The sequence below is a fragment of the Nelusetta ayraudi genome, unplaced genomic scaffold (genome assembly GCF_046127955.1).
Source record: "Nelusetta ayraudi isolate G7.1 ecotype Tasmania unplaced genomic scaffold, CSIRO-AGI_Nayr_v1 ptg000120l, whole genome shotgun sequence".
NCBI classification, from domain to species: Eukaryota; Metazoa; Chordata; class Actinopteri; order Tetraodontiformes; family Monacanthidae; genus Nelusetta; species Nelusetta ayraudi.
The window spans coordinates 766263-778043 of NW_027466170.1; the positions used below are offsets into that span (position 1 = coordinate 766263).

The window sequence follows — 11781 nt, forward strand, 5'->3', positions numbered from 1 at the left end:
TATTTGACAGTTAAACATCCTCTTTGCTCTCACATTTCACTGCACTCGTTTTTTTTTTTTTTGCCTCTTAAAATATTTAAGTTCCCAAACAGATTTAGTGAGATCAAATCAGCAAATCAACCGAGAACATTCATGTATGAGTGCATCCTTGAAAAACACAAGTCGACAGACAGACAGACAGACAGACAGACAGACAGACACACACACACACACAACTGAAAACATGCCTGTGTATTGCGTTGCATAATTTATAAACACAATTTGTAACCAACGTGTAAATATGTTGAGTGTTTTCATGTGTCTCAAAGTGCAAAACTGTGAAATTTATAAACCAGTAAAAAAAAAATCTCAAAACATCAAAACTCACAATTATGTCATGAATTGTAAGATTCAGGGGTAAAGAAAAGAATCTAAGTGAAAGCAAGTGTAAACTGCAGCTGAGATTTTACCCCCACTGTGAGATTAATGTGCATTTTTCTTTTCATAAAGGAAGGGCAGATTTCTATCCAGGTGAGAAAAAGAGCTACAAAACAAATACTAAAAAAACAACTAGAATATGTCAAACTGCTCAGAAGAGAACAGCAGAAACGCAGTACAACACATCTTACGTAGTGTTTTCTTTTCACTCAAACATTCTCATAGAGCAGCAAAAACATTGACAAATACTGGCTTTCAATTAGTCCCTCAACTGACTTAACTGATGGCCACCAACACTCTCCCCTCCTCTCATCCTCCTTCTCTGGATAGACGACAGGGCTTCCGGTTCTCCAATTGCAATCAGACTCCAGATTGAAGACGGCGGTGGAGGAAGAGGGGGCCACACCCATCAGCTCCAGGAAGACACTGAGAAAAGATGTTGTGTTGATACAAATAATAAAGGATGGATACGAATCAGCTTTCCATGACTTTAAAACTTGATCTGAAACAATAAAACATTAATATTATTTTTGCTGAATTAGAGCTATTTAACGTGCAAAAGTTTTGCCAATCCCGAATCCAGCTGAGTGAAGCGTATTGTTTGTGACTGAAAGCAAACAGGGGAAATGTTGATATTGCATGTAGCCTTTTTTTTTTTTTTAGGTTTTTGCACAGTATGTGAATAAATGATGATGAAGAATCAGAATTTCGGGAAAGTCTCCGACAGTCTGTGCCGCCTTTGAACCGGACCCTCTGATCTCCACAGGTAGGTGGACCGGGTTGAAGAAATTTCTCTTTTTCATGAAGTTGCATAAACTCAGACCTGAGAGACAGTCCACGTGCCAGGGTTCACACACATGAAAGGTGAAGCCGCTTGGGAAAAAAAACATGTGCACAGATACGGCGGCTTTATCTGTCAGACTGTGAGGGAACCGGCCACATGCTCACGGTGCAGGTATCCCAGGAGGTGCTCGTGATGTCACAGCACAGCGATGAAGATCAGAGTGTTTCATGTTTTAGCATAGAGAGGAGTCATCCAGCTGTTATTTCTGGAGAAGCTGCATTTGCATCTGCAACAAGTTGTTCGAGCAGCTCTAAGGGAAAGAACATGGGATTTAAAACTTTTTGCAATCTTCTCCATGTGCTCCAGGTGCAAAATATGTACATTTGGAAAGGGCTGCAGTTACCCGTTTGGGGTCGTAAAGTAGTTAGGACCCTGCTGGCAATCTACCTGAAGATGAGAAGAAGCTGTCCTTCCTCAGTCTTGCAGTGGTTTAACCTGAAGCTGGAGGAAATGAATTAAACTCCACAAGGATTTCAAACGACGGTCACCCACCACCTTCCCTGAGAGGAAAGTGACAATCCTCCAAACCGTCCACCACACTTTGATGCAGGAATGGCTTCGAGGACTCGATGGAGTCCTCCGGTGCGATTGAACTTGTTGATGATGCACCGACCTTCACGGAGCTGGAGGTCAGAGGATGAACATGGCAGAGGAAGAAAAACATGTGGAAGAATTCGATTCCACGAATCGTGACGCCCGATCCTGTCCAGTTCCAGGATTCTAAGTTATGACTGGACTCATTCAGGGAAAACTCACAAAGACATGTGGTCACTTCTCAGTTAGAATTGTGTTTGGTGATGGTGATGGTGGTGGTGGTGGTGATGGGCACTTTCGCTGCTCACAGGTACAATGTTCACAGCTGGGCTATTTCTGTCAGCTCCTCTCGCCCGCCCCCCCAATAATCACATGTTGGCTGGTCAAATAAAAGCAGAGGACAAACGAGGTAAAAGGTGAGCAGAAGTCACATTTAAAAGCTGGTTTTCTCCCAGGGTCACCAGACAGGCTCACCAGCAGGTGAGTGGAGCCTCTCTCTCACACACACACACACACACACACACACACACGCTGTCTTTTCGGAAAGGCGTGAGCATTCACCTGTGGACCTTCTGTTGCGTTCGAGTGCCGCAGGACGGTGGAGAACAGCCGGTCGCTGAGCTTTAATCCAGGATGAAGACCTTGGTCGCACTCTGCAGCCTCCTCTCGCTGCTCTCGGCTGCTCTTGCAGACGTGGTGCAGCGCTTCGAGGTTTGTTTCCACGTTATCGTCCGCTGAAAGGCCTTGGGTAACATCAGCACTGGTGCGTGTGCACGTCATGTGGGATCAGTCCGCCGCCACTTTTTCTCATTCCAGGATGAACCGGAGTGCTTGAAGTACTTCTACAAGGAGAAGGTGCCGGCATGGGGCGCTTCCACACCTGGCGCAGCCCGTCTCTGTCACCGCTTTGTGAACAGGTACCGGGGTCAAGGGTCAGGTTCCCAGGCTTAGTTTGTGTGAATTTCAAAAACCTTTAACTCTTCCTGCCAAAGAAAATATTTAAAAAGGGGTTTCTGTGAAAAAAAAAAACCAAGAGGTGATTAATTGTTGCTTATGCACAAAGATTTCTTGTTATAAAATATTATTGTTATCGCAAAATCAGATTTTTTTTAAAATTTTTTTTTTACTTTTAAGGGTCTAGTGTGAATTTTTTTAAGGAAGCCCACAGCACATTTCGTATTTAGACCACAGGCTTCCTTAAAAAAATGGCGGGGCAAGATGGCAGCTAAGAGCAAGACCCTTATTGGTCAATGTCTATTCTTTTATTTATTATTTTTTTTCAATGAATGTGCATTTTTTTATTAATGTATTTATGGGCACCATGTTAAGCTTTTACCAATATAAAAATCATAAATAAAGCCTAATTTCACACACTGGATCTTTAATGCTGGTTTGTTGTTTTGATCCACATTTATTTACAATCAGACTCTCAAATATATTGCTACTGTCTTTCCAAGCACTTTGACTTGGTTTGACCTTCCACACACCTAAACAGTTGATCTTTGCGGCACCAGGTTCCACTTTGCCACGCTGTACGACACCAACCACCGCATTGCTGTCTACACGGCCTATATCTTCCAACCCAGCAACGGCGGCGGCAGGGAGAATCGCTGGTTCGTGGAGCCTCAGGTCTGTTGTCATTGGAGAAACCAACCAGGCTGTCAGGTATTCAGGAGCGCAAAAACACATTTAAATCTTAGACTTCGTCCGCCTGACCCGTAGCTGGTCGACATGACCTGGCAAGCGGAGATGAAGGACGGCTACTGGCTGGGGAGAGACCACCCCGACGTCTACCAGGGGGAGCGTCAGGCTCTGAATGAGGACTACACTCACTCCGGCTTCGACCGTGGCCACCTCAACCCCAACGGGCACCACGCAGGTAACTCAGGCTGAATCTGGTGGTGGCTGGTGGTTTATTGGGGTGGTGGGAGGGCCGGCAGATGGGAAAAGCCAGGAGCCGATGGTTGGGTTCAACAGTTGCTCTCACTCTTTACATCGACACACATTTTTAGCTGTATTGTTTTTAATCAAAAGGATTTTGCCAACAAATCGGTGTGTAATTTTTCACTACTGGACTTTTGTCAGGAGATGAAAAACTGTTACTGAACTATGTTTACTGTGTCCCCCTCTCACTTGACCTTCTGACCTTGAGTTTTTGAGTTTTTGGAGGAACTTGGAAGATCATATATGTGGGGTGGCCAAACAGGGGGGCTGGTTGGAAAGCACGATGGGCGCGGAAGCACGCTATCGCTGTCGCGCTACGCTAACGTGTCGCCAAAGTTTCATGCGGGCCGGACAGAGACACATCGTGGGCCGGATGGCCATGCCTGATATATGTAGTTAATTGTCTGATCTTTCTTCCATTATTTTTCACAACCGTCCTCTCACTATTAAGTCCCCAGCCGAAACGCCACCTTCACCCTGACCAACGTGGTCCCTCAGAACCCCAAGCTGAACCAGAACGCCTGGAGGATCCACGAGTCGGAGTTCACCGACCTCTTCAGGAAGAAGTGCTCTCAGGCTTTCGTGCTGGTTGGCGCTGTTCCCTCAGCAGACAACTGGATTATCAAAAACAACGTGAGGCGCGTCAACATCCCAGAATACCTGTGGAACGCCTACTGCTGCTTGGACAACAACGGCAGACCCATCCAGAGCGGCGCCGGAGCCGCCAGGAACACTGACGACAACTGGGTGGAGAAGCTCACCCTGGATGAACTGGGGGAGTTCTTGCAGCAGTTCACCAACCAGCCAGTGGGGGAGCTGTTTTACAACAACTGCAGGGCGTAAGGATTGTTGGGCAAGACTTGTGCGCTAGTGAGCAAAAGGTGTTATACAGTAAAGTTGAAAGAGGAAAACAAATAATGAAAATATGTTTGCCACTATGGTTTTGAGACATAGAGACAATAAAGCAAATTGTAATTTATGGTACTGAACCATAAGAGAAGAAAAAATAAACATCAGGAGGGATGAAGTTGCTTTTATTTGTCATTAATCATCTATGAAAGGAAGATTTTGGATTGACTGGTTTGGTCTGTTTATATGTGAGGCTGTCAACACGGAGCACAGGTCTCCTCTGTGGCACAAACCGGGCAGTTATTTGTTCCTACAGACTCATTATAAGTGGCTCGACTTGTTTCACCAACATGATTTTGATTTGCATGTTTCATTTGTCTTTTAACTACTTGTCAGAGGAGTCAGTTGTCCAATCAGCCCTCAGAAAACTGGCTGAACAGCGTCTCCAAATCGCTGTTCTCGAACTTGGGGACAAAGTGGACCTGAAGGATCTCGGAGAAGCCCTCAGAGAGAGCAGGAGCCACAAAGTTTTTCCTGCACAGAGAAGCAAAAACGAAAAAACAAAAACACACAGAGAGCTGGATGAGACGAGTGACAGGGTCCACAGAACCAACAGATCCCTTTTCAATGTTTCTCTTGAGCCTTTAAACCGACTTAGAGGAAAACTTAGAAGAACTCAACCCAGATGGAAAAAGAAGCAGGTGATCTCAGTCTTACTTGTAGCTGTGGAAAACCATGGCGTTGACTTTGGCGTGCTTTGTGTCCGATGGTACCATCTCACGAAACTGTACACGAGCACAACAGTAACCATTAAAAAAAGAAATAAACATATGTGAATAAACACCGTCAGCAGCAAAACGTGAGAAACAAAGAGTGGCAGTGACGTACTCGGTTGTTGTGTTGAGCTTGTTCCAGTGTGGCCGTGAAGCAGAAACAGCGACAGGGAACTCCAGCGGCTTTGGCGACATCCACATAACTGCAAAAGAATAAGAATAAAATAAGAATGTGTTGATATGTGCCAATAAACTACCTATGATCCAGTACAGCACAGCACAGTATTTTGCTAAAAATAAATTGATGAATTTGTTGTATTTCCCTTAAATGTCAGAACAAAATGGAACCTTTTTCCAACGCATGCAAAATAATTTGTGTAGGTTTATTTATTATTCAAATAGGTCACTTCAGTGTTGATTGGTTGGTTGGTTTACGTCTTAAGAGTGAAGACTGAAATCACAACAAAAATATCAATTAATGTTTAATGTAAATCAGTCATCAAAATCTACATTATTAATAATAATAATAATAATAATAATAATAATAATAATTTAAAACATTACAATTTGAAATAATACTTTTATAAGAATTTCAATACAATATACTGTATATATATGGAAGGGCGTTTATTTACACAACGTGCGAACACACACACACACACACACACACACACACACACACACACACACACACACACACACACACACACACACACACACACACACACACACGGACAGTAGGGCTTCACCGCTTGCGAGACTCTGGGTCTGGGTTTGTGTTGTCCACAGCGACACTGCGGCCCTCCTTCAGAGCCCGCTCACATGCTGACACACACTTCTGCCATGAGCCGAGCGTGTCCTGGCGTGGGAAAACAAAACACACGAAAAGGTCTGACAAAAAAACAAAAAAAGCTGTGAAATTTTGCAACCTAAGTGCAACAAAAGCAACCACAACTGCAACAGTGTGACATGATTGCAGCAATTTTGCCCTTTCAGAGTTTATGTGGTTGTGAAATGTGAGTGAAAAAGAAGCACACACAAAAAAAAATGCCCAAGCAACGATGTGTTCCTCGTTTTCTCCCATGATGCCACAGCCATGAACCCTTCCCTCCATACCAACTCTGGGCTAAGCTAGCAGAGACAAAACTCGTTGGTCCCCTCAAATGTGATAAATAAGTTGTCAAACCCATTATTAGCACTTTCTATGGGCTCTTTACCAGCTGCATACGTGGTATGAAAGTCAGAAGGCCTCGGCTTACTCACCCTGTTCACGTACACGTAACCTTTCGGTACGACATGAGCGTGGATGAATGTGGATTTACCCGCTGCAAAGCAACACAAGAGAGGCCACGAGTACTGAGTTTTAGTCCAGAGATGGTGTGAGTGTGGAATGGTGCGGGCGCAAGGTTTGTTCTTACATGCAGGGAAACCCACTGCAACGATGACTTCGGTCTTGCTGGAGGTGAGCGACGCAGACGGCGGGTCGTAAAGAGCTGCAGAGCTGTCCAACTTTCGCTAACATGAGAGCAGTGGGATACTTAGAAAGTTATGCAAAAGAAAAGATAACTAAAACTAGCTAAACAGGACTAACTGCAGAAGCACTTTCACCATGACCGGGAGTGTGGGGGCGTGGATCAATGCATCAATGCAAAAGTGATAACACAGGAACATTTTCTCACATTTGGAAATCATGGCTCACCGTGTGATTACTGTGTTGTTATTAATCAGTATTGGGGGGGGGAAATGTAACAAAAAACGATTATTGAACGATTCCTGCAGGGAAAACCATGAGGTGAGGGTAATGCAACATGGAGCCGATTATACAGATGGAGAAACTCTTCCTGCTCACTGTACTCACTGGATCAAAATGTGGCAGGTTGAACGGAGCCGTCTTCCAACCCAGGAAGAACTCCTCCGGTGTGTGAAACTCAAGGCCGATGTTACGAGCAAACTAAACAAAAACAAAAAAAAAGAAGAGGAGGAAAACATTCAAGTCATTACTAACAGATGATGCAAGATTAAACAGAAATGCTGGCAGTTGTTTATCGTATTATTATCAGAAGAGGGCCGAGGAGTGCAAGACAGATAAAAGGGTGGGGGTTGGAAATGGGGAAGTGAGTGGAAGGGTGGGGGGGTTGGAGTAATGCGATAAGGAGGAGGAACTGTCAGGGACTGATAGAGATATAAAGTCTGACCAGTCTGTCACTGCAGGAGAAATCCTTCTTCTTCTTCCCTGGAGCCCAGTTCTCTGGCCGTCCTGCAGCATCTGAGCACACAGGTAATGTCACAACCTCAGTGTGTGTGTGTGTGTGTGTGTGTGTGTGTGTGTGTGTGTGTGTGTGTGTGTGTGTGTACGTACGCTGCAGTAAAACTTTTGTTGAAATGGTGGTTTTATATCTTTATACTGGTTTTACAGCACAATTTCAGGTTGCCATAGTTTCAAAAACACTTGTGTTTCACAGATTTATATTTAGTATATTTACATTTAGTGTATGATATGCACTAACATTAATACTAACAGTACAAAATAGCTGAGAGCAACCTGTGAATGCCAGGTGTCAGCCACTATGACAGCACTTACCACCTACAAACAGACTCTTTTTGCGCTCAACGGTCACACCATCGTTGGCCTGACAAGGAAACACAAATAGACATTTATCTATGAAATAACAGCTAGTATAATAAATAACAGGTGGTATAACTATTCACTTCACAATGCACAATTTTTTGCACCAGTTAGCACAAAGCACATCCAGGTCACAGGTGTTTTTCTTAATAGATGTAAATGCTTTTCTTTGCTTTACCTTGTCACACAAGTGATTCCACATTCCCACTACAGGTTTTCTGTAGACACCAGGACCAGTTGCTACAAACACCTGAGAGACAGACAAAGGTGAAATTTTTGCATATGTTGGCGACAGATGAAAGAGATGCGAGATGTATTGCACCTGGACAGGAAGCTTTAGCGTGGCGAGGATGTCCTCCACTTTAGACTTGAAAACTTCCGGTCGCAGTTTTCCTTTAGTGATGCCCATCTGGTTGGTGAAGAACACTACCTGCAGGAGGACGGCAACGGGAATCCCAACCACAAACACCACAAAGGCACCAATATAAAGGGTGCTTCAAATTTTGTGGGCCATTAGTAATTTTCAAAGTTTCTCCCGACCTTGTAGCCTTTCTTCAGCAAGCTAGCCAGTCTGGGTTGAATCTCAGGAAACAGAATTCTGGGATTAAATTAAATAAATAGTCATTAAGGACATTTCTTGGCTGGAGGGAAATGATTCACTGTGAGAAAGTCAAGGCCGGCAGACGTACTTCCAGTCATCCGGAGCAGTGGGGAAGACTTTACCAGACTTTGTAGTGATGATGCAGCCGTCTATGTCAAAACCGGCAATCTGAAGTGGAAGGGAATTTTTGCAAAAGTTAGCAAACACATTTTAACCACTGTGGCTAAATCAAGAATAAAATGCCAGGAAGGTCATGTCATAAACAAATATACGGGAAAGATTTTTACTATGGAAATATCACAGTAAAACACACATCTGAAACTTGCTCTCACCTTGTCGCTGGCTTTAACACCAGCTGCAGTGTAAATCATCAGGGTGCTGATCTGCTGCCAGCTGCTCTTTGTGCAGGCTTTGGAGGACAATGAGGAAGTTGAAGGCTGGGAGCTGTCTGGCTTTTCAGTTACGGACTTCTCTGCTAACTCCTGGAGCTGCTTGAGCTTTTCCTCAGCGAGTCTCTCCTCCTCATCTTCCTCCTCCTCCGTCGTCCTTTTTGAGGCCTCCTCATCTTTCTTTTGGCGCTTCCCCACGGAAAGGCCGCTGTCTGGGTTCAGTCGTCTTTTCTTTGGCTAAAAGAAAGTAAAATAAGTAACATCTTATCAACATCACTAAAATAAAAAAGGAAAGGCTGGGCCAACCATGAGAGCTGTATCGACTTATCTCAAATGAATTTGGGAGAAATCAGTGTATAAATGTTTAAAATAAGAACTTGAATGAAGTCAAGTCATGGTTTAGGTAAAACATCTTTACAAGAACAAAAAAAAGGATAAGGAGGAAAACATACTTTTGTTTGCTGTAATAAAAGCAAAATTACCTTCATGGGAGAAGTGGAAAAGAAATCCTTGATCGTGCGCTTTGGATTTGGACTTGAATGGACGTCCTTGTCGTTACCGTTTGTCCTGCCTTGCGTCTTTTCCGCTTTAAGCTCTGTCTGTGTGCCGCTGCCAGCTGGTCTGTTTGTACTGGGGGAGTAGTGCAGTTTGAAGGGATGGTACTGGTTCACTAGGTAAAGGGTGCCTCCGTGGACGAGTTTACCAGACTGGCCACGAGCCAGCTGCTCGTGGTCCAGGAAGGACGGGTTTGGACCCAGCTAAGGGAGGAAATGGGACAGACGTGCATCGAGTGAGAATGTATCGTGAGAGGAAACCAGTAGGACCTTTGGCTTGGGTGTTGCCTCATAAACTCCGTGCTGAGTCACAAATAATGTGACAGCCTCACAGTTTATTTTGCATACCTGCGTTACAACGGCGTCTTTGTCTGCATAACAGGCCACCACCTTCACTGGAAGACAGAACATTAATCACACATTTCTATCAGTAATACACGCCACCACACACTTAAAATATATATGTGTGTGTGTGTGTGTGTGTGTGTGTGTGTGTGTGTGTGTGTGTGTGTGTGTGTGTTCAGCTCGTTAAGAGCTGTCGTTGTTGTCGCAATTTGTAACCAACTAAAATTTATGTATACGTTATGTTTTTGTTTGCTTAGAGAGAAACATTTTTCCTCACCTTGGTGCCGGGAGCATCTTTTATCGGTGACACCGGTGTCGGGACCTCGACCCAAAAACACAGCCCGCCCGTCCTCCAAAGAGACCCGAGTTCCGGAGGGGCTTTCTAGCGTGCACGACATTTGCGAGCACCCTGAGCTAACTATAGACTTCTCTACTGAGAGTAGTGTTTCTAATATTACTTAGCAATAACAACTTTTTAGTCCCAAATTGTCAAACGATCCATTGCGTCGCAATTGAAATGTATTTCCCAAACTTTATAACGTTTACGAAATTAAATTTATGGCTGTAATTGTTATGTTTTGTTTTGTTTTTTGTTTTGTTTTTTTTAAGTCCAACGGGGTAAAGCAAGACAAAGAATGGAATTTTGTTTCCAGCGGGCTTTGCAGGCAGCTCACTGTCCGTCAAGAAAATAGCTCCGTCTTGAAACTTGCTCCCCACCAACATTTCTGCCCGCGACGCTGGCGATTTTTTTTTTTTTTTTGTAAGCTTCAAGCGGTGACTTTATGAACTGCAGACCCTCTGAAACATTACCCATCCTATGCGGCGTATCAGAAACGTATGGAAGCCCATTTCCGCCAGTTAAAAAAAAAGAAGGGAAATTGGCTTCCATAGAAACGAATGATACGAGATAGATAAGAGAAAAGTCTGAGCAAATGACAACCGTTTTGGGGTGTCTCCTCCCTTTGTTTTTGTAGACTACTGCTTTGTCAATAATTTTAATGTAAAAACAGTGGACTCACTCTACTAATACAAGAAAATTACACTGGTCAAAACATTTTCCATACGGGCGCGCTACCCACCCTGCTAGCCCCACCTAAAACACAAGTGGTGGGGGCAGAGGTCAAAGTGCAGATAGCTGTTCTTGCACCATACTATAAAACTGGTGAGGTTCCGTGGCCGGTGAGGCTAATAAATGTATAATATTTTTTCAGAGGTCCTGGACATAAATAATATAAAGAAATTAGAAATGTTTAGTTGTTTACGTGTTCCATTTTGTCAAGGTGTGACAACAGCTGCTGATTGGTCGGAGTGACGCACAGCTCCAGCCCCCTGGGCAGAGTTGGAGGCAGACAACATTGTGCTCACTGTACCATCAACCTTTGTCCGGAGCATTGAGTGCCCTGACAAGGTGATGGCACTCTGGCGGGATATGATGATTGCCGTTGCTGACCTGGCTGCCATACCACACAAATTTGTACGCAAAGAACGTATTGTCACAGATGTGCAGATTTCCAGTTTTCTTCTTCATACATATGGAATACGCCTTGACTGTCAATGGAAAAGACATGAATAAACTCAATGCAATGCTTTATCCAGAGTGGTGTTACGTTAATATAGATATATTGTCACTAGGCCTTCCTATCTTGACTCATTGTCAATACAGGTTGTTAGAGGTAATTTCAGGTCAGGTTGCAACGACTTTCTCTCTGGTACCAGGTCCCATTAAATTACCACCTGTTTCCTTTAGAGAGCAGTAACTATTCAAGAACTTGCATTACCTGTTAAACTGGTGGCCTCAGCCCACCAGTGGACTCTGCACTGGTGTTTGGTAGATTATTCCTTTGTTGTAACAGTGCTTCTTGGAGATAAATCTTATATCGTTGAAAAGCCTATTTATTCCCCTCT

At 44.0% G+C, this 11781-nt stretch overlaps 2 protein-coding genes and 1 long non-coding RNA gene across 5 annotated transcripts; 2 read left to right on the forward strand and 1 right to left on the reverse strand.

Annotated features, from left to right (window-relative positions):
- The first annotated feature begins 2237 nt into the window (after window positions 1-2237).
- On the forward strand, window positions 2238-4766 carry LOC142903830 (endonuclease domain-containing 1 protein). 2 transcript variants are annotated; one of them, XM_076049675.1, is made up of 6 exons: window positions 2238-2275; window positions 2390-2506; window positions 2612-2712; window positions 3310-3424; window positions 3518-3674; window positions 4191-4766. In XM_076049675.1, the coding sequence occupies exons 2-6, from the start codon at window positions 2429-2431 to the stop codon at window positions 4580-4582; spliced, it is 843 nt and encodes a 280-aa protein (XP_075905790.1). In that variant the 5' UTR covers window positions 2238-2275; window positions 2390-2428; the 3' UTR covers window positions 4583-4766. The 2 variants fall into 2 exon arrangements, with proteins under 2 accessions (XP_075905790.1, XP_075905789.1); XM_076049674.1 differs by lacking the exon at window positions 2238-2275 and having other exon boundaries at window positions 2293-2506.
- On the reverse strand, window positions 4753-10287 carry pnkp (polynucleotide kinase 3'-phosphatase). 2 transcript variants are annotated; one of them, XM_076049670.1, is made up of 17 exons: window positions 10154-10287; window positions 9880-9926; window positions 9460-9735; window positions 8921-9214; window positions 8677-8756; window positions 8528-8585; window positions 8310-8417; window positions 8166-8237; window positions 7943-7991; window positions 7557-7627; window positions 7220-7312; window positions 6780-6876; window positions 6625-6686; window positions 6111-6220; window positions 5477-5564; window positions 5306-5373; window positions 4753-5122 (listed from the first exon to the last, which is right to left on the reverse strand). In XM_076049670.1, the coding sequence occupies exons 1-17, from the start codon at window positions 10272-10274 to the stop codon at window positions 5002-5004; spliced, it is 1815 nt and encodes a 604-aa protein (XP_075905785.1). In that variant the 5' UTR covers window positions 10275-10287; the 3' UTR covers window positions 4753-5001. The 2 variants fall into 2 exon arrangements, 1 of the variants encoding a protein (XP_075905785.1); XR_012929294.1 differs by lacking the exons at window positions 4753-5122; window positions 5306-5373 and having other exon boundaries at window positions 6111-6252.
- Window positions 9729-11465, forward strand: LOC142903832 (uncharacterized). The gene is made up of 3 exons (XR_012929295.1): window positions 9729-10013; window positions 10056-11038; window positions 11157-11465. It is a non-coding gene; the product is annotated as an uncharacterized LOC142903832 (long non-coding RNA).
- The last annotated feature ends 316 nt before the right edge of the window (window positions 11466-11781 follow it).

Coding starts and splice junctions, on each gene's coding strand:
- pnkp (XM_076049670.1), bottom strand. CDS start 10,274: ATGTCGTGCACGCTAGAAAGCCCCTCCGGAACTCGGGTCTCTTTGGAG. Junction 6,877..7,219: donor ACCTGCCACATTTTGATCCA/GTGAGTACAGTG, acceptor CTCTCATGTTAG/CGAAAGTTGGACAGCTCTGC. Junction 6,221..6,624: donor GTTACGTGTACGTGAACAGG/GTGAGTAAGCCG, acceptor TTCCCACGCCAG/GACACGCTCGGCTCATGGCA.
- LOC142903830 (XM_076049675.1), top strand. CDS start 2,429: ATGAAGACCTTGGTCGCACTCTGCAGCCTCCTCTCGCTGCTCTCGGCT. Junction 2,507..2,611: donor ACGTGGTGCAGCGCTTCGAG/GTTTGTTTCCAC, acceptor TTCTCATTCCAG/GATGAACCGGAGTGCTTGAA. Junction 3,425..3,517: donor GCTGGTTCGTGGAGCCTCAG/GTCTGTTGTCAT, acceptor CCTGACCCGTAG/CTGGTCGACATGACCTGGCA.